A 21,719-nucleotide genomic window follows, 5' to 3' on the forward strand; every position below is an offset into this window, starting at 1 on the left:
GGGGGGGGGGGGGGGTGCTTGACAGAAGAAGAGTGTTTACAAATGTAGATGTTTAACAACCCTTTAAAATACACCAAAATGCAGGAAACAGCATCTACTTTATTCAACTTTTTTAGGGGGGAAGACCCCCAGACACCCCCCACCCCCGTTGGCCCGCCCACTATTTGCCTTCTGGCATTAATCGGTTTAAAAATTAAGACCTGCCTAAAATAATTTATTAACAATGTTGAATAAAATTATTCATATTCCTTGAATTTTTCGATAGTTTGTCAAACTTCCAAGGGTTTTACTGCCGGCCGAAGAAGATGGCCGCTCGTCCTGAGCCTGGTTCTGCTGGAGGGTTTTTCCTGTTAAAAGGGAGTTTTTCCTTTCCACTGTCTCCTTTGTGCTTGCTCAGGATGGGAGACTGTGACACAGTGATTCAACGCAATCTGCTGTCTTCCTGAATTAACTTTTTATTAATCTTTTTTTTTAATTTATGTGAATGTTTTTGTATGGTGCTCAGAGACAACTTGTCACTATCTAAATAAACTGAATTTAATTTTATGACAAACCAGCATGAAGTAGAGCCTGATTGTGACGTGGTTTTCAAATAAATATCTAAAAAATGTGGTAGTCTCTATTCAGCCACACAAGTCAACATAGAACCACCTGTCAGTAAAATTAGCTGCAGGTCTTTTGGTTGTCTTCACAAATAAACTGAAATTGTTGCCAATTCTTTGTAATGATGCTCAAATGTCACAATTTGCAGGAAGTTTCAGATCCAGTGATGCAAACTGGACTTGAAAAGCTCAAAAATCTACTTATATATTTTAAAAAAAAAGGGCTGTTGTGGAAGTAAACAAAAATCTAACATGGAACAAGGAGGAGCCTCGAGGGAAAACCAGGAAAACTGATGTGACGTGAAAACGCTGCCATGGAAGAGGAGAACGGACTGAATCTCTGGACCAGGGGTGACGGGAAACATCTGAGCCGAGTCCTGACATGGAGGAGGCGAGTGGTCGTGTCAGGCTGAGTGGAGCAGGAAACTGACACCGAGAAGTGAAGTAATGGCGCAGGGGAAAACACAAGCTACAAAACAAAACTAGACCCTGGCAGCTGCAGGAAGCTGCAGGAGAGACTCGAGATGAGCGAGTACGAAGAGTCTTAATTAGGAAAGTGTAGCTTGAACTGGAGGACTTCACCTGAGAACGTTGTTAAATAAACTGCTTCTATGATGGGAGGTTCTGACAAACAATGCAGGAATAAAGTTAGATTTTCTAAAAGCTTTAAAAAAGGAAAAAGTGGAAATCCCTGACGACAGCAGGCAGAGGAGGGAAAGGGTCTCAACAAAACTAAAGTTGACAGTTTGTGTTTATTTGACTCATTAATGTATCAACTTCAATTGCTGAAACACTTCAGGGCGTCAAACTAAAGTGTACATAAATAAAACATTCAAGATTAAAGGAAATGGCTGTGCTGCTTCTTTAGCACAAACTATTTTCCTCTCCAAATGAACCATAAAAATGAAGAAGCTACATGAAGTGTAACCAGAAAAGTTGAGCAGTTTAACGTTACAAATGTAATTTTAAAGGAGTTTGGACTGAAAGCTGGTGGTGAATTTAAGATTATAATTGGAGACTGAGGCAGCACCTATTATTATCCACCTAACAAAATGGTTTCTTAACTTTATATCTTACTTTTACGTCAACTGTAACGCGGCCTGAACCACAAAATGTACCCCCACAAATGTTATATCAAAACAACCGGCTCGGCACTGTTTCGAGTTACCATGGTGATGTCATTTGCAAAGAGGCCATTTTTTCTTATTTAAAGCGCTTGACCGAACCCAGCAGATTCTAACTGCTATAACTCAGTCATTCTTTGAGATACTGAGCTGAAATTTGCTCTGGTCATAGCAGAGAGCGGGTTTGCATGCATTCCTAATGCAAATTAAAAATCCAAGATGGCTACCTGAGCCAAAGAGGAAGGATACTAGAAATCGTATCATTTTAGAGATGCCCTGGTATTGAGCTAAAATTTGTTTAGTAATAGATGAGAAAGTTTCCCATCATATACTGAATACAAATCAAAAATCCAAGATGGCCACCAAAGCTACATTTAAACGGCTTTAACTAACCATTTACAACCATCACTGCTCCCAACAAACACAATAAGAATTAAATACATGCTGACCTCTGCTCAATCACCCACTCTGCCTATACTACTGTTTTGTAAATAGTCTGCCATTCTCAATGTTCAATACATATTGAACATTATTATTGATATTGTTTATCTTATTTCTTTATATATAAATACTGTATATATATATATATTTTTTATATATATATATATAATTTTAGGAACTTTTTGTGTGAATCGTTATCATCTGTCGCTGCTGTTACACTTGAATTTCCCATCCGTGAGAGAATAAAAGCCGTTTCTATTCTATTCTATTCTGATTTTTACACATATAGAGCTGAAATTTTGTGTGGTTATAGCTGAGAATGTTCCCCATGACATACTTAATCCAAATTTAAAACATGGAAAAAAAACACGATAACTCTGGCATTTTTAGAGTTATTCAACTGAAATTTGTTAATTGTATTTTCCGCCGTACACGTCACACCACCCTAGAAGTGGCATCAGTCCAAATACGTCTAATAAAGTGGAAAAATCCATAAATACGTCGCTTCGCCGTATACGTCGCATCTATTACGTGTCACCACTGACAACCTGGAAATGTGGGCTGGTGCTGTGCCAAAAATTGATGGGCAGCAAAATGGTGGCCGTGGGAGCGTGCACGGGAGGACTTTAACAAGAATTTAACAAAATTAACACTTAAATTGTTTGCTCGAAATTATAGTAAAGGTGTGTCTCAGTTGAACTTTTACTTAATAAAAGGACTTTGATGGTCAAATCAGCTGCATTTCGCCAGGACAGCGCAGCAAAATGAAGCTGATTCGGTTGCTCCAGGCAGATGACGGTGGCAGCTATGGCAAGCCGATTGTGTCATTAATAGCCACTTTTACTTATTACATGATACAACGGCATGCCTTAGTACTCGAATGCCATCTAGTGGATGAAAATGATAGTGTTCAATATTTTCAGTCAGAATGAATGAAAACGGTCATATTTCAGTCAAAAAATTAGTTTATAAATATGAGAAAAAATCAAATACGTTGCTTCGGCGTATAAGTCACAGGGCATGCAAATTATGCAAAAAACTGTGACTTACAGGTTGAAAAATATGGTAGTAGCTGAGAGCAAACCCAAACACATAGAACTGTCAAATCAAAAAATTTTAATAGGCAGCAGCCTGGCAGTCCCCGTCAAAGGTTCTCCAGGAACTTTCTAGTATTTACCTTAACTGTCTGAAAAGATGAGGAAACACATTTTTGTTCGTTTTTCTCTTAGAATGACAAAAGCTTTGTTTTAGCAGATTGGACCTTTTTTTATTTAAAACTGGACAAGAACACAAATAAAAACTGCAGAAGTGTTAGTTCAAGGTTTGATGTTTTTACTGAGGTTAAGTTTAGAAATGTACAATAACTAAGGAATATAATCCTGCAGTGATAAACTGCAAAATTAAGTTTGACCACTACAACACGTCATCATACAGGTGAGGTGAATGGACTTAACCATGTTTTATTTTTTATAAGTTAAATAAATGTAATTAAACTAGAACAAAAAATTTTGGTTCGGTATAAAAAAAAAGTTCATTACAATTTAACTCAGTGCTTGAACACAGATCATGATCATAAAGTCGTTAAAAGTCCTGACGTTAGCTTTGACCGTGAGACGGGTCCTGATCAGCGAGCAATGGGACGGTCAATAACAAAAAGGAGGATGAATGGAGGGGATTCAATACGCAACAAAAACATAACTGCAGAAGGAACAAAAGTCTTGATTCTCTTCCACATTAAGTACTTTTAAAATAATAAATTAAGAAATTGAGTCCGTTTACTTTCCCTCCCAAGCATCTTCCCTTTGCTTGGCGGCCAGTCTTCTTTGATCTGAAAGAGAAATCCCACACGGACAGTTCATCACAAAAAGAGAACGAATCTATAGAAAAAATAAATAAATAAATAAAAAACTGCTGAAGGTGACTCGTTGATCTAAATATACGTTGGTCTTTACCACGAAAAGGGAGGTGCAGAATGAGCTTACTGAAAATCCTCTTTTATTTGTGGCACCTCTTCCCAGAACACAGTTTAGAAAATGACGCGATTCTGTATTCTTTTTTCTGAAGAACGTAGGAACAAAGAAACTTTTTTTAGTTTCAGTCAAGGCCCCTTCTTCCTGGACTGACGGTTCAGAGGACAGCAGCTGTGGTTTTCTGACTCTATATACTTACGTTCCCTCCATGAATTGAAATGTGCTGCTCTGATTATAGACCTGCCATGGTGTGTGTGTGCACAGCAGTGGACCGGATTCTTTTGGCACCACTTTAACAACTTTCCCTTCGCTTCTGTAAAAATATGCAAACAGCTCCCACTTGTGATGGAAACCCTGCAACGCCCAAACTTCAAGCTTTTTGGGCACCTTGTGGTTTTTAAAATATTAGTGAATCTCAGCAGGGGATCCAAGAGAAGGACTCCAAACACACAACTGTAAAAAGCTGAACATAACATCTGTGTGAATGTACCTTTTGCATCTTGGAGTTTTTTCCTCTCTGCTTCGCGCTGCTCCTTTGTCACGTTGCTCTTTACACCAAGTGCGCCGATCACAAGCTTCCGAGCCAGCGCCGCACTCGTCTGCGGCCTCTCTTTAGCAGGCAGGAGGTAGTCTGTGAGCAAGAAGAAGGAATCTGATAAATAGCTGCATTATTTTAATATTTCCTTGTGCCACATATAGAACTATTAATTTTTAGGTGCCATCTATGAATAAGTAGATTTGTTGCACAACAATAACCAGAGAATTGCATTTCCTGCAAAAATGTAGAGCGAAAGCTTATTGCTGAAGAACTTGCTGAAAAACAGCTGAAATTAGCTAAAACATGCTGAAATGTTGCTGAAACTGAAGAACAAGCCATACATTCGCTAAATTACATTTAAATAAGCAGAAATTATCACAAAATTTAGGAAGATAGCTAAAAAGCTGAAATGAGCCACAAACAGCTGAAAAGGCAGAAAGCTTAAACTACCATGAGGAAGTGGAAGGAGCTGAAATAAGCTAAAAACAAGTGGAATTAGTTGAAAAAGCTAAGTTTATCAAAATACATATAAAAAGTACTTGACATAGCAGAAAATTTGAAAGTAGCAGAAATTACCAAAAATAACTTGAATTTACCAACGTCTGAAATTAGCTTAAAAATACTTAAAAAAAAAAAACTTTAAAAAAGCAGCTGAAAAGGTAGAACAAGATTAAATTAGCAGAAGAAAGCAGAAAGAATATGTTTGCTGAAAGAAGCAGAAATGAGCACTAAAAAGTGGATATTATCTGAAAAAAGCTGAAATTAGCAACAACTAAAAAAATAGCTGAAATGTAGCCAATTTTTTTTTTTTTTAAAGCTTAAATTGCCAGAAAGAAGTGAAGCAAGCACATTTTGCTGAAATTAGGCTGAAAAAGTTTAAATGAGAGCAAAAAATGTGGAACTAGGCAAAAAAGTTAAAATTAGCATAAAAACAGCTAAGTCGTAGATGAAACTTGCAGAAATATGCTGAAAAGAGCAGTAAAAGGTTATAAACAGATCTAAAGATATGAAGGATGTAAAATGAGCTCAATTAATTTCCTATGAGAAAAAAAAATGGTAGAAAAGGCTACATATTTCAAAAAGATAAAGTTGCACCAAAACCAAAAGTCATAGCAGGACTGTCCTGAAAGAGCTGAACGTTTTGATCTACGAGTTGTTGAAATTGCACAAAAATTGTGGTACGAGAAAGATGCTGAAAAACGTACAGAAGAAAAATGGATCACAAAAGCGTTAACGCTTCATAAACATTCACAATATTCAAGCACCAATTGTGGGAAGAGCTGGCTGAACTGAAAAGAATTCATGAAAAATCATTTGCTTGTTCTTTTGCAGTGAGTTTTAGTGAAACTGATAAAAACCTTTAAAGCATCCGTTTTTTGTTTACCAATAAATAAAAAAAATGGTGCTAAAAAGCATTTGTACCTGAGCAGCTCCGAGCTTGTGCCTTCGTGGCAGAGGAGGATTTGGAGAGTGGTCTTAACTTCATTAGTGGATGTTTGGATCTCAGAGCTTCACGAGCTGAAAAAAGAACAACAGTCAAAATACTGTTACAGAAAAACATCATGAAAGCTCCGGACTGGAGCAAATACTTCTATTTTTAGGAGGTCATACATATAATATTCACTACTTTTTTTTTATTTTTACTAAAACATTTCATTACTGGAGGCGGGAGGTGTCGGTTTATTATGACGCGATGAATTTAGTTTTAGATGTGTCATAGCTTTGAAAGATTCTGAATCAAATTTCAAATGTCGGTAATTTCGTTAATAATCGGCGCTGCCATTTTAAGAGACGAGTCAGCGTAGCTTCCTGTAGTAAACACGCTGCAGTAAATCAGTGTTTTCACATCTTACTGCTCTTTTCTTCACTGAATTCTAAAATAAATGACTTGTAAATAATGGTAAAAGTTAATGCATGACTGTTTTTAGTAATGACTCTTAATGTGTGTATAAATTTCTAGTGATAAACTTGACGCTAATCACATCAGCATCAATCTTTCGTGATTTATTGTTAGCATCTATGCTAACTGTTAGTCCGCAGCCTGTGATGTATAGGATTATTTGGGTTATTATTATTGCACACTCCAGTAAAAGTCTGTGCTTAGTTAAGTAAAATAATACATTTAGGCTTCAAAATAAGCAGAATGCATCAATAATTGTTTCAAAACTGCATGGTAGCCCTCTGATCCCACTGTGTTCAAAGTTAAGGTGCAAAAATAGTTATATTTAAAAATTTACTGAAGCGTCCTGGTATGTTATTAATAGTGATGCCAAGCGTCACCAACCTGCTAGGGGGCTCGAGAAGAGACCCAGTGCATGCGTGTCATCAAGCCACTTGATGTCAAAGCCTCTTTGTCTGAAAACACAGTCAGCAGTCACAGGAAAAAATATATATTTTATAACAAATAACACCTACAGATTAAAGAATTATGAATTAGCTCAGGGAGCTAAACTCTCAGGTCTGGGCTAGCTCTTTGTTGTAAACTAAATTTATTAGAATTGGAAGCAATTTAAGTCATTCCACATCAACTCAGATGCTTTCCTTTGGCTGGATCTAAGCTTTAATTTTATTTTATGTGCGTTTGTCAAGGTCCATACATTCATGATGGATTACCGCTTTGTATTTCAGTCATTTAGATCAGTCTAAACTACTATTTTAGTTCAACTTTTCTCGACTTTACATTACAAAGAAAAGTGTTAAAACGAAGCAGTCTTCTGCACATTATTCAATTTAGGGCGAATACAAAGAGACGAGGATAAAATGTGACATATTTTAACAAACATGTGAAAACCCAAATTGATGCATACGTACTGGAAACACTGAAATAACTTGAGAAGATCTTCTGTTTTGAACTCTGCTGGAAAGTCGTAGATTTCTACAATATGAGAAAGTTCATCCTCTCTGAGGTCGATGTCATCCTCATCCTCCTCGTCTCTGTTCATGTTGTAATAATCAAACCTGGGATCCTGTATCGACTTCTTCTTTTTACCTTCCCTCACGGCCAGCTGGAAAAAGTGTAGCAGTAGAAGATGGAAGACGAGATGAAGGGAGTTGCTTTACAACAGGTGTCCAATCCTGGTCATTGAGGGCCACTGATCTGCATGTTTTAGATGTCTCTTTGCTTCAACGTACCTGATTTGAACCAATGGTTGATTAACGAGCTTCTGCAGAACATGAAGAGATAATTCATCTACAGAATCAGGTATGCTGGAGCAGGGGAGCAAATAAACCATGCAGGATAGTGGCCCTCGATGACCAGGACTGGACATCCCTGCTTTACAGTAATTAATCAAAATATTTTGGAGTATATATATATATTTTTTTAAGTGTAAAAGACAGCCATTTAAACTCTTACTTCTTCCAGCAAATGTGGATCTAAACATTCTCCATCATCATTAAATAAGGTGTCCCAGCTCTCCTCTTCATCTTGAGGTGATGCAGCCTCCAGTTGTATCAAAGCTTCCGTCTGCTCTTTGTTTAAGGCAGACTGACCATTAACCACCACCTCTGCTTCCTGTAATCTTTCCTCCTCAACATCAGCCTGGACATCTTTGCCCAGCGCATCTCCTTCTTCGACAGGCACCGTCTTATTTGCTTTGTCCTTCTTGTTTTTGGCGTTTTTCCTTGCCTTGTCTGTGTAGCGAGGTTTGGGTCTTGGTTTGACTTCTCCCTGACTCTGAGGTTTGTCTTTAGAATCGTGAAGTCGAGGTTTGGGTACGTAAAGAGCCTGACTTGGTCTCTTGGGCTGAGAGGGAGGTGCGTGTGTTGGCTGGGCTGAAGCACAATCTTCCTTTGGTTTCTCCATTTCCATGGTTGAATTATTATCAATTCATCTGCAGGGAAAGGCGGAAACGTTCACTTTAAAATACGCCTTTAAATGTTAAATGTTTACAAACGAATCTACAAAGAGTTTATCAAAATTAAACCGCGTTATTTTAAATGTAAACCTAAACAAGACTGCTTCGCATACTAATTTATCAGAATAACCTAGTTAGCTACAGTTAGCTATTATTGCTAACTAAAGGTATCTTCAATAAACCTGACAATATATGTTAATGACACGATTATAAAATAAAACAATTACATTAATATAAACGTATTTCTACTATAGTATTTCAAATTCAATCGTCTCAACTCGAGTTAAATCACCGCTTTCTGCTTACCAGTTGACGGGTTTGTTTAACAACAGATTTCCGTCGCAAAAAAAAAAAAAGATTTCCGTCGCGCTAAGACGCAAACGCGTGTATAGTAGCAAAGCATTGTGGGAGATGTCGTTTTTGTAGTTAACTATGGCTAAATCACTTTTAACAAGCAGGAGGTTTTTTTTATTCTTCATCAAGAATACCTATTGCCTTTATAAGTTTTGTCTCATATATTATATTGTGCTGTCTCAATATTATGACATAACTGAGATTTTACATCATCTTATGTATTGTATTTCCACAGAATAAACTACAACCGGAACAAATACGGATTTCAGCATCACGCGCACAGAAATGCAGGTCTCCCATTGGCCAATTTCCTAATTCTTCAGATATCTGCTCTCTGATTGGCCAGAATCCCCCACATTACACAAGCTCTTTCATAAAATATAGATGTAGAAGTTATGTAAGGTAAACAGCTTCTTATATAAAACTCCGACGTGGGTTTATTTTAGAAAGATTAGATCGGCTGTATCTCTGTGCACTGTCACGGTAAGAGAGTTTGTGATTATAAAAGATGTCTTGAAGCAACCAGTTCTGCATGCAAAGTTTGATTAAGATATCTGGATGGATGGACTTTTGGACCACAAAATAGGATTGTGTTTTGCCTTGCATTTGAAAGTGCTGATGTGATTTACGAAATGATTATGTGTCCCAAAATTAAATAAAAAGATGCATTTTGAACTGAGTTGCAGTCAAGTGTTTTTTGTTGTTGTTTTTCAGCATGTTGCAGTAATGTGGGATTCAGGTCTGCTGCTCCTTTTCATCACCCTCTGGGTTCAGTGTGATGCCCAGAACTCTGAGCCCATGTTCCAGGTCATAACCCAGACAGTGCTTCCACCCGACAGTGTGCACAACCCCACACAGCTCAACTATGGCATGGCTGTGACTGATGTGGATGGGGATGGTGACTTGGAGGTGGTGGTGGCAGGGTGAGTAGTCAAATCTTTAAAGTTGAAGGTGCTGCTGGAATGACAGCATACTCCAGTGTGAGTAAAACAAACTCATTCACCACCAGGTACAACGGGCCAAACTTGGTGTTGAAGTATAACCATACCCAAAACAAGCTGGTAAACATCGCTACCGATGACATTAACTCGCCGTACTTTGCGCTGAGGGACCGACAGGGAAATGCTATTGGAGTTACAGCCTGTGATGTGGATGGAGATGGACGGGAAGAGATCTACTTCCTCAACACAAACAATGCCTACTCTGGTAGGAATAGGACTTACATTGTCATGTTCAGCCTCAGGTACCTGATCCGTCATGATAAAATATACTGTTTGCGCAGGGCGGGCAACATATTCAGACAAGCTCTTCAAGTTTCGTAATGGTCGCTATGAGGATTTGCTCAGTGATGAAGTCAACACTCGCCGTGGTGTTGCCAATCAAATGGCTGGACGTTCTGTTGCATGTGTTGACAGAAAGGTCTTTACTTACTCATTATTTGTCTTTCCCCCTTTCTGTAGTCTCCATTTGCTGTTTTCTAAGTGTGTCATGGTTTCTCTACTGCAGGGAACAGGTCACTACTCCGTCTATGTAGCAAACTACGCCCAAGGTCAGGTTGGCCCCCACGCTCTTCTAGAAATGGACGAAGCAGCCAGCGATGTGACCAGAGGAGTGATTTCCCTGACCAATGTAGCTGCTGAGGCTGGAGTCAACAAGCTCACAGGTGAAGCTGCAGAAATGGAACCTGCCCAAGTCTGACGTGACCTTAATCAACAGAGGCCTTCGCCGTGTGCTCCGCTTGCTGTTCAGGTGGTCGCGGTGTAGTCGTTGGACCGATCCTGAGCCAGATGAGGTCTGACGTGTTCTGTGACAACGAGAACGGACCCAACTTCCTGTTTAAGAACAACGGAGACGGCACCTTTGTGAACATGGCCAGACGGGCAGGTCATAAATTAAACTAGACAAGAAGATAATATATAATGAGATGTTTTAAAAACACTTTATAGCCAATTTAACAAAATATCCAGACATAAATACATGCATACATTTTCTGTGAGTTGCTGTTGCAGCAGGTTTAGAAAGGAAACCCAGACCTCCCTCCAATGACACTTTCCAGATCCTTCTGGATCCCAAGTCGTTCTCAGGCCAGAGCAGATATACAATAACTCCACCGAGTTCAGGGTCTGCCCTGGATGTGTCGAGAAAACCAACAAAGGGATTCAGGAGGCATCCTAATCAGATGCCTGAACCACCTCTGCTGACTTCTACTCTGAGCCGGATGACAAAGTTCCTCAACTGATCTCTAAGGCTGAGTCTGGCCATCCTACGGAGGAAGCCCATTTTGGTAGCGTGTGTCCAGAATCTTGTTCCCTGGTCAAGATTCACATCTCATGACCATAGGTGAGGGTTGGAATATAGACAAGCCAGTAAATCGAGAGCTTTGCCTTTTGGCTCGGCTCTTTCTTCACTTGGACAGACCAGCGCAACATCCCCTATTACTGTGGATGAGGCCTCAATTTGTTGATTCAACTCCCTGCTCCATTCTACAATAATTCATAAAAAAGATTTCAAATTACTTGAACTTCTCTTAAGGCAGAGACTCTGACCTGGAAGGAGCGTTCCATCTTTGTCCGGTTGAGCATTTAAAGAATCAGTTTAGGTCGATCATGTTTCCAGTAAATGTTTTTCACGTTTCAGATAAAAACACAGCACTGATCACTCATTCTGTCTCGACAGTGTAGCCCACGTCCAAAACCATCCATCCATTTTCTTTTGCTTATCCGGGGTCGGGTCGCAGGTGTAGCAGCTTAAGACTCCATGTCCCCCACCTCCCACGGAACGTGTTCAAAGTTCTCCCAGAGGTGGGAGTTAAAGCTCCATCTCACGGGAGACTGCCAGATGTTCCCAGCAGATTCTCACAATACGTTTGGGCCTGCCAGGTCTGACCGGCATCCTCCCCCACCATCGGAGCCAACTCACCACCAGGTAGTGATCAGTGGACAGCTCCGCTCCTTTCTTCACCCGAGTGTCCAAGACATGCGGCCGCAGATCAGATGAGACGACAACAAAGTCGATCGTCGAACTGCGGCGTAGCGCGTCCTGGTGCCAAGAGCACATATGGACACCCTTATGCTTGGACATGGTGTTCGTTATGGACAATCCATGATGAGCACAGAAGTCCAACAACAGAACACCACTCGGGTTCAGATCGGGGGGCCGTTCCTCCCAACCACACACCTCCAGGTCTCACTGTCATTGCCCACGTGAGAAAATACAAACCTTTGAGTATAATCTTTTTATTTTCACTTCCTGGTACAAAGCACCAAAAACCTTTACTGGTTTCTATCAGAAAGGAAACTTTTAGGTAAAGCTTCATAAAACTTGGCTAAATATTAAAACTGATAAAATAAGAAAGAGGGAAATTGGACATTTTTAGATGAATATAACGTGGTATCATCTACATACGAGTTGATCAACTTTATCAAACCTTCTATGAATCTGTTGTAGCGACTGACAGCTGGATGGTTTTTCAGAACTTTCATCAGCCTTCTGAGCCGTCCATGGTCCCTTTTAAAAGGACACTTAGTGAAATTACGCTTTTGTTGCTGAGAACAGACTAAAATGAACTTTCCAAACACAAGAAAACAACAAACATAGACCCAACAAATCAAATAAATCAAATCTTTTTTAATAAAACATATAAACTTAGTGTTTATGATGCTTTTGTTTTGGATCTACAACAATTTTAAACTCATTCTCCACCAAAATGAGTAAAATCTTTGTCTTTTCTCCAAAATATTGTTCATGTTGAGAGTTAAATTCACATTTTTGTGGCCTATGAGTCCTTTCATCAATAGTTTTGACCCACATGTTAAAACGTTTCGACCCCCCTGGTTTAAGTTTTAGTCTTCACTATTGAGTCCTGCAAAGTGTTGCATTGTTTTGATGTGCTCGTGTGTAAAAGGTGTAGAGGACCGGTTCCAGCACGGCAGAGGAGTGGCCCTCGCTGACTTCAATGGCGATGGAAGGACAGACATCATCTATGGCAACTGGAATGGGCCACACCGACTTTATTTACAGACCGGCGACGCCAAATTTCATGTAAGGAACGGGAACAATGAACATCAGGGCAACAGGAAGTGGTTGATTTACGTTGGTTAAAATAAAAGATTTTGTGCCTTGACAGTTTAATAGCATAGTCCATGCTCAATAAGCCAGGTATACAATCCAACATTTTTGAGTCAGGTCATCTGGACAGTTTCTTTTTTTTTGTACTGAAACTTTTCAACTTTGATCCAGAAGGCTTCATCAGTCATAGAAACACAACACAAAACTGATTTTTCCCCCAACAGCTTACTCCAAAGTGGAACAAACCAGTTATGTTGGTGCTAAGACGGTCTCTTTGTCACACCCCCTCCTCCATTGCCGGCCCTCTTAACCCTTCTTAGCACCAACATAACTGGTTTGTTCCACTTTGGAGTAAGCTGTTGGGGAAAAATCAGTTTTGTTGTGTTTTCTTGACTGATGAAGCCTTCTGGATCGAAGGCGAAATGTTTCAGCACAAAAAATAAAAACTGTCCAGATGACCTGACTCAAAAATGTTGGATTGACAGTTTAATGTTTTTGTTGCACAGAACATAGCCAGTGGAGGATTTTCCGACCCCTCGCCCGTCCGCACCGTCATCGCTGCTGACTTTGATAATGACCAGGAGCTGGAGGTGTTTTTTAACAACATCGCATACAGAGGAAACGCCCCGAACAGGCTATTCAGGTTGCATTCAATAATAAATGTTCTTAAAAGATAAAATGCAGTAACTTTTACAAACGTTTCTGATTTTTAATTAGATTTTTGTGTTTGTTTGCAGGGTGTCAAGAAGAGCTAATGCTGACCCTTTAATTGAAGAGCTTAATGTAGGAGACGCTGTGGAGCCACAGGGGAGAGGAACAGGTCACGTATTCTCACTTTGGATGTTATTTTCCATCTGTCTGAACTCATCTACCTCTCTGCTTTGCATCAATTCTTTGTGGTACATGACTCTTTGAAGGAATGCATATCGCCCGCCACATTTTATGTCAATTTAAAATATCTTTTTGCATCAAGAAATAACTGAGTAAAAGTATACCCGTTTGGTCAAACCTGAAAAACACCATGTGCATTATGACTCAGTGTAGTGAGTTAGCAGGCAAAGAAAGTATGTAAATGGTAAATGGACTGTACTTGTATAGCACATTTCTATCTAATCAAGATACTCAACGTACTTTACAACACAATCTGTGACCTCATTTACCCATTCATACAGCACTCTACTAGATCTATACAAAGACTAATCAGTGCTTTAGATCACATTCATACACCGATTGGACAAATCTGAGGCAATGAGGGGTTCAGTGTCTTGCCCAGGGGCACTTCAGCATGACTGCTGGTGGAATCGAACCCCCAACTCTCTCATTGAAGGACAACTGCTCTAACCACTCAGCCACAGCCGCCCCCATGTGTTGGGTAACACCCTCAGCTACTACCAACCAAACTCATTACCTGTAAAATGACAGAGTTATAGCTCCTTCGTGTTTCCTGGGGTCAGTCAGTTATGGCTGCCTTCTTGAACTGGGATGACTCCGCCCTTAAAGTGTCATCGGAATCTGTCCAGTGGCTCATGAGTTATTTTGCTAACACAAACAGGTGGAACTGTGACCGACCTGGACGGGGATGGACAGCTGGACCTGCTGCTGGCGCATGGGGAAAGCGCTCAGCAGCCAATCTCAGTCTTCAAGGTTACACAGGTGCGTGCTCGTTCACGTGGGCTCACCATAGCTGGACTCTGGTTCCCCTCAAACTAACTGGTTATTATTCTTGACGTCAGGGCTCGTCCAACAACTGGCTGCGAGTCGTTCCTCGTACCCAGTTTGGTGCATTTGCCCGCGGTGCCAAAGTAACGGCGTTCACTGGTCGGAGTGGAGCTATGACACGCATCATTGATGGCGGCTCTGGGTATCTGTGTGAGATGGAGCCCGTCGCACACTTTGGTTTAGGTACGGTTTGTACAATGCCACAATTTATTACTGTTAACAAAAAACAATATACCCAGCATGCACTTTGGTTTCATTAGCATGCATTGTCTTTTACAACTCAAGGTTAACCTTCCTAATGTTTGACAAACTCTAAAAACATTTAGTTTGACACCAACAGATGAATTGTTTGAGGAAAAAGGCAGATATGTCTAAAAACTGACTTGGGCAGTTACATTTTTTTCACTATTTTATTTCTGATGAACTCGGATTATTTTGATGATGTCTTCGGAGTTGTCAGTTAAATCCACCAGCCCAACAAAGTTCAGTCGGGTCATCTGGACCGTTTCTTTTTTTGTTGTTGTTGAATCGTTTCGTTCTTCATCCAAAGGACCTCGTCAGTTCGAGGAGCCACAAGAAACTCAGTCTCACAAGCAGCACACTCACAGTGGGCCAACCAGTTTGCTGCTGTTAAGATGGTTTCTGGAGCCCGCCCTCTTCCCCGTCAACTCCTTTGAGGCAGCCATGGCCAAAGTGGTTCAAAACATCAGAGTTCATGCTCAATAATCCAAGTAAAAAAGGCTCCTTGGACTGATGAAGTCCTTTGGATAAAGGACGAAACGTTTCAACAACAAAAAAAGAAACCGTCCAGAAGACCTGATTTAACTTGGTTGGATTTTACGCCAAGTGCTTAATAATGCAAAAACTAAAAATTCAAGATATTAAAAAAAAAAATAGAACATAAAAAATAATAAACAATAGAAGAATTAATTCCATAAAATTACTTTGAAGCAATGAAATTAAAGGAAGGTGGAGAGCAGAACAATAAGTTCATCAAATGAAAATTCAGAATCATCAGAAGAAAAATAATCTTCTGGTGAGGATGGGTTTGCCAGATTATGGTCCTAAAAGTTGCTTCAGATGTGATTAGGAATTTACCAGAGGGCGTTCTGAGGAAAATTTATTTGATGTACAGAAAGACCAAATATCAAAACTGGATCCAGAGTTATAGATTCAGAGTTGTGGATGTTTAGTCTTTTACAGAAACATGTGGACTGAAAAGTAAATTTATTTTTGTGCAACAAAATTAGACGTTCAAGGCTTTTTAATGTAGCGACATCTAGTGGCTAAACTGCAGATTGCAACCAAATGAACTTAAACACATGGAAGTAAGTAAATGCAACATAAATACTGCTCACGGCGAAGATAAAACTATAAAGAAAAAGTGTTAAAAGAAAGATCTACCATGAGTAAAGTTTTTAACATCGGTAACTTGCAGGAACGGATGAGGTGAAAGTGTTGGAGTTCTCCTGGCCTGATGGCACGACCACCAGTCGAGTTCTTGAAGCCGGAGAAATGAACTCCGTGATGGAAATCGCCTTTCCCAAAGACGCATCGGTGCTCAGCAACGACACGCAGGTACGCAACGAAAACTCACAAAATGGATTTTATTCCACTCAGTTTCTGTAAATCGCTTAAAAATAACAAAAACATCAAATTTTTCACTACTGTTTTTTTCATTGAAATTTTGTTTTATTAAAAACAAAAAAAAAATAGTATTATTAGACCAGTGATGGCATAGTTACATTGAAAAAGTAACTTAGTTAAGTTACTGATTACTTGATTTGGAAAGTAACTAAGTTAGATTACAAGTTACTTTCAACAACTGCTGGCAACAACCCTCCGCCGCCTCAACATAAAAATTACATGGAGTTTGCCAATTTACTGAAAGTGTATTTTAATGGTAACATCAACAATGTATCTCCTGACATATAAAGTTGAACTTAAAAACTGTTTCAGGAAAAAAATGCATATTAAAAAAAAGTATTTCTTGACTTCATTAAACATACTTTTTTTAATAAAAAATAAAATAGTATTTCTTGACTTCAGTATCATTAAGAAATTCTTGCTTTATATATATATATAAAAAGGTGTATTTCTTGACTTCACTCAACAAATATTTTTTACCAAAAAAAGTCTTTCTTCACTTTGTTAAAGATAAATACTTTTTTAATCAGAATCAGAATAAACTTTATTGGAATTGCACCAAGGTACAACGCGAATATGTACGTACAGTCGTCCGAAAGATGGGCGGAGTGCACGAAGCTGCAACTACAGGAGAGCGCGGCCATTTTATCCTTATCAGATAATATTTGTCCTTGGGTACTCATGTCCCAGGAGAAATTTGATAGTCAGCCCGTCTCCGAGGCCGTCGGGAGTCAGATTAGATAAGCTTGATTTTGTTTTTCTTCAGCCTTGAGTCCATCTGGGCGTTCTGGTTCCGAAAAAGCCTAATTGTGGAATTAAGTTTCACTGATCCATGCTGAGTCTCCTTCAAGGTCGAACCCACCACGCTGACGAGTCCCAGAAGCCGCAGGTGGTCTGCGATTCTCAATCGCCTCCACCTTACGGTTAAGCTTGTAGACCAGACGATTTAAAGTTCCCACAGCGAGTACCAGACCTTCACACTGACTCAGGAGCTTTTCCATGGCCAAAACTGCTCCCGATGTCTTCTTCAAAAGTCGATAAAACAGAGCCCCGCCGATGCCAAAAAGCAGAGTCCCTGCTATCAGAAGTCCAAATATGTAAACGTCTTCAACATCTTCTTGAGACAGAACAGAGAGGCACATCATCTGCCACACTCCCCACGAATCCATGACGTACCCCACAGCGTGAGTCTCAGCTGGACATGCCGGTTCCCCAGGACCTTGTTCGTTTTGATGAAAAAAATCTTATCAATTGAGTTGAACGCCCACGATACCAAATCCATAATCTTCTTAATTTATGTTCGGGAGATGTGAACCAGGCGCTTCAGACAGACAGAGAGCAGAGCAGGAGGAATAAAAAAATAAAAATAAATAAATTTATTTATTTATTATTTATATAAATTTAAATAAAAAATACATATATAATAAAGACAATTTTTCAAAGTCAGAGTCACTGAATTAGACCAGAATATATCACAAAATAATATCGCTGCTCATTTGGTGGTAATATTTTTCTTCACATTTTCAGTGTGGTAACGGCTTTATTGTCAAGAATGGCCGCTGTGCAGGTAAGCAAAATTAAAAAAAAAAAAAAAAATTTTTTATAACAAACATGTTTTCATTGTGTTTTGTTTCAACAGGTGTTTGAGGAAAATTGCATGAAATTCCATTAAGTTGATGCAGAGCGAAATATTGTTAGAGAAAATGTGTTTTTATCTGCGTTTTGAAAGGGAAGCTTCCATGTTTGTTTTTAATTTTTTTTGCGACTCATTTTTACTGCTTTAAATTTGTTAAATAAAGTGGTTCATTACCCTGCATGTGTCAGAATTTTATTTTGTAGATGCATAAATGTTTCTATGTGCTCCAAGTTACATTATCCTCTCATCTGTACTTTGACAACAAGCAGGAAAAGAGCAGACACTGGAAGTTAGAAAATTTGAATTAGCAGTAAAATGGACAATAAAAAAAGACCAAATAAATGTCTTGTGACCAACATTTCATCTTGTTTCTAGTTTAATGTCACTTCCACTGTTTTTGTTCTCCTTCACTCCTTCCACCCTGCAGCCTTGGTACCGTTTCACAACAACCGTCGTTCTTCAGTTTCATCCAAAGCCTTGTGTTTTGTCACATTTTCACCTCAGAGCGTCTCTGTGCCGTCTGTTCTGGCAGATCTGAGGTGGGAGCTGTCCACAGGGTGACACGGCAGCTTACAGACGTGACAACCTGCTGCCTGGATGTTTTCTTTGTGTCGAGCTCGATGCACGATGTAATGCTTTTACCAAAGATTCAGAGGTGTTGCACCAGTCTGGCAGACAGAAATGCAGAAGAAAGGAAGTCACCAGTTTGTCACAACCTGAAACCAGAGAAATGAAAATGCAGCACAAACGCCGAGTGCTTGTGAAATTAGCAGAAAAAGATAAAACGGACGTTTAGGTTAAAACGAGCAGGACAGAAGCTAAAAGGAGCAAAAGGAAATTGCTAGGCAAAAAGGAAAACGTTAATTTATAGAATTCAGCATTTTGAAGAGCTGAAAACGGCAACGTCAAAGCTAAAAGTAGCAAAATGCTAAACATTTTGACATTTAAATGGTGAAATAGCTCAACCTATGTAATAATGTAAAAAAAAATAAAAAGTGCAAATCGTAAAATAACTATATATTTCATTGTAAAATAATGTCATCCTGATGCATGCTCAATAATCCAGGTAGAAAAATCAAACCGTTAAGTCAGGTCCTCTGGACGGATTCAGAAAAATAAAAACTTGTTGAAACCTTTCGTCTTAATACGAAACAATTCATCAGTCTGAGGAGCTGCAGTAAATTATTAGACAAATATTTTAAACATACAAGTATTAATGTCGTTTTTAACTCCAATCTTTGATTTAATGTGACCGAGAGTTTGCAGGCGCAGCAGCAGAATCCTGGAGCCGAGTCAAGTAAATACTGTTTGTTGTCTATTTGATTTTGTTTATCAACCAACGGTTATCGAGTTTTCTGGATTTTCTTCCTGGTAAAATAAAGGTTTAATGATAAGTATCAGATAAGGATATTTTCTTTTTTCAAGAAAGCACTACATATTTACCATTACTATTAAAATGTCATTAAGTAAATTAAAAAAATTGCCACATAAGTACTAATGTGTGTATTTTTCACCCTATACGTCGCAGGTTTTTTTTTTGTTGTTGCATAATTTGCATGCCCTGTGACTTATACGCTGAAGCAACTTACTCGTGTATTTTTCCCATATTTATAAACCAATTTTTGAGATATGACTGTTATTCATTCTGACAGAAATATTGAACACTACCATTTTCAGCCGCTAGATGGCGAGAGACGTTTATGGCATGCCGTTATGTCATGTAATAGGTAAAAGTTGCTATTAATGACAATTGGCTTGCCAGAGCCTGCCACCTTCATCGAAGTGCATTTATTAAGGAAAAGTTCAATTGAGACACATCTTTGCTATAAAGTCTAGCAAACAAATAATTGTTTTTAAGTGTTAATTTTGTTAAATTCTTGTCCTCCCGTGCACGCCCCCACGGCCTACATTTGGCAGCCAATCGATTTTTGGCACAACATCGGCCCACATTTCCAGGTGGTCAGCGGTGACGCATAATAGATGCGACGTATACAGCGAAGCGACATATTTATGGATTTTTCCACTTTATTAGACATTTGAACTGATGCAACATATACGGCCAAAAATACGGTAATTTACCTGAAATAAAATGTGCTTCAAAATTAGTGTCTATCTGAATTTTAAGCCCAAACTGTAGAATCCAATTATTTTTATCCTAATTCCAGATTATAATTTCATCCCCTTGAAGGCGTGTCGGAATTTAAATATTTGGAGATGCTTTAACAAATGACGGGTTTTAATTAAAACAATTTACCTTGGTAATTAGAACTTTCTACCAATGAGATAATCATTTTTTTCTCGTTTACCACTTAAATTATTATCTCTGGTTAAAAACCTCTGCTGCTAAAAATCATGACAAATAAAAAAACCTGCTGAAAGGAAGGTCGTTTGGGGCTTCCTTCATGTTTAAACAGTTATTAATATAAAAAAAGCTGATCAGCGTCAACAGCTCTGTAGTCCCACAGCCTGATCAATGTGCATTCAGGATTCAGAAGTTGTTGCTCATGGAGGAAAATAAGTTTTTGTTACCCAACAACCTAAATTAATTGGAGCTTTGTGCCTTTTCGTTTGTGAGAAGATAAAAATCGCCAACAAACAAAATCAGAAGAAAAGAAAAAGTTCTGATGACACCGTTTATTTGACATTAAAACAAGCTAATTAAACAAGCAGTATGAAAATATGTTCTTACACTAAAGGTCATTTAAAAAAAAAAAAAAAGTCTTCTCATTTACAGTAAGAGCTGATTTTTGATGGTTTGTGTTCTTTGGAAGTTTGTCCATAAATCAAGGAAGGGTTGGTGTAATTCAAAAACACTGAAGATTCAGGAAGACGTTTTGTCCCGTCCTTCGTTCGGCTTACAGCTGGACTTAAAGCTCAGTGAGTCTTTGCATAATTCAAATTTAGGAAGCGTCTCGCAGTGTGCTCGCTCACACCGTCTGTCTAAAAAAAAACGGACTAAATACATAAAAAAACAACTCCGGCTTCGTGGGAAACAAAAGGACGATCTGCTACATTGTGCACATGACTGGGTTGACATTCATCAGCTTACAGTGGTTTGGAGCAGAGGTGAAAAGGAACAAGTGCTTAATACTGTTGGACTTTTTGGCAGGTGATCGTCGTAACAGAAAAAATTCACCCCCTCACAGATTAGTCTTTTTTTTGGTCACTCTTAAAATGTTTCAAATTACAGATTTTTTTTTTTTTTTAATAAGATAAATGTAACCTACGTAAATACAAAATGCAGTTTTCAAATGATTTTATTTTTTACCTGGCCCTGTGTGAGAAAGTAATTCTGCTATAGTAGAGTAAAAAAGAAATCCCCAAAGTTAGTGGTGCCCAACCCTGGTCCTTGAGGAACACCATATGTTTTAATTGTTCCCCTGCTTTGACACTGGGTTTGAATGAATGGGTGATTGAAAGACTTCTACAGAACTTGATGAAGTAATGAAATCACTGAATCAGGTGTGTCGGAGCAGAGAAACAACTAAAACATGCAGGATGGTGTTCCTCAGGGACCAGGGTTGGGAACCACTGCTCTAAAGGGAGCCATTATCTACAAATGGAGAAAACCTGGAACAGTGGTGAGCCTTCCCAGGATCAGCCACCAAAATTACTCCACGAGCGCTTCGGCGTCTCATCCTTAAGGATCCAAACATCTAAAGCTCTGCAGGCCTCACCTAACTCAAAGTTAATTAAAAGATTCAATAATAAGAACGAGGCGGAGAGGTCGCCATTACTGACCAATAATAACACATCTCACATT

At 39.0% G+C, this 21,719-nt stretch overlaps 2 protein-coding genes across 2 annotated transcripts; one reads left to right on the forward strand and one right to left on the reverse strand.

The window, feature by feature from the left end:
* Positions 1-3,683: 3,683 nt before the first annotated feature.
* On the reverse strand, positions 3,684-8,895 carry r3hcc1l (R3H domain and coiled-coil containing 1-like). The gene is made up of 7 exons (XM_037690191.1): positions 8,839-8,895; positions 8,031-8,508; positions 7,487-7,680; positions 6,960-7,030; positions 6,098-6,193; positions 4,628-4,768; positions 3,684-3,995 (listed from the first exon to the last, which is right to left on the reverse strand). The coding sequence occupies exons 2-7, from the start codon at positions 8,484-8,486 to the stop codon at positions 3,943-3,945; spliced, it is 1,011 nt and encodes a 336-aa protein (XP_037546119.1). The 5' UTR covers positions 8,487-8,508; positions 8,839-8,895; the 3' UTR covers positions 3,684-3,942.
* A 717-nt stretch (positions 8,896-9,612) lies between these two features.
* crtac1a (cartilage acidic protein 1a) lies at positions 9,613-17,967 on the forward strand. Its single transcript, XM_037690501.1, has 13 exons — positions 9,613-9,809; positions 9,896-10,092; positions 10,169-10,305; positions 10,393-10,549; positions 10,636-10,770; positions 12,791-12,927; positions 13,461-13,597; positions 13,692-13,774; positions 14,507-14,607; positions 14,688-14,856; positions 16,112-16,251; positions 17,848-17,887; positions 17,960-17,967. Exons 1-13 carry the CDS (start codon positions 9,613-9,615, stop codon positions 17,965-17,967), a joined length of 1,638 nt encoding a protein of 545 aa, XP_037546429.1.
* The last annotated feature ends 3,752 nt before the right edge of the window (positions 17,968-21,719 follow it).

Source organism: Nematolebias whitei, chromosome 16 (assembly GCF_014905685.2).
Source record: "Nematolebias whitei isolate Nwh7 chromosome 16, NemWhi1, whole genome shotgun sequence".
In the NCBI taxonomy this organism is placed as follows: domain Eukaryota; kingdom Metazoa; phylum Chordata; class Actinopteri; order Cyprinodontiformes; family Rivulidae; genus Nematolebias; species Nematolebias whitei.

Excerpts from the sequence above, each read along its gene's own strand:
- r3hcc1l (XM_037690191.1), bottom strand. The coding sequence starts at position 8,486 with ATGGAAATGGAGAAACCAAAGGAAGATTGTGCTTCAGCCCAGCCAACA. Across the intron at positions 7,681-8,030 it reads ATCCACATTTGCTGGAAGAA|CTGGCCGTGAGGGAAGGTAA; the intron begins GTAAGAGTTTAA and ends CACTTTTTCCAG. Across the intron at positions 3,996-4,627 it reads AAAACTCCAAGATGCAAAAG|ATCAAAGAAGACTGGCCGCC; the intron begins GTACATTCACAC and ends TTTCTCTTTCAG.
- crtac1a (XM_037690501.1), top strand. The coding sequence starts at position 9,613 with ATGTGGGATTCAGGTCTGCTGCTCCTTTTCATCACCCTCTGGGTTCAG. Across the intron at positions 13,598-13,691 it reads GCCCCGAACAGGCTATTCAG|GGTGTCAAGAAGAGCTAATG; the intron begins GTTGCATTCAAT and ends GTTTGTTTGCAG. Across the intron at positions 13,775-14,506 it reads GCCACAGGGGAGAGGAACAG|GTGGAACTGTGACCGACCTG; the intron begins GTCACGTATTCT and ends TAACACAAACAG.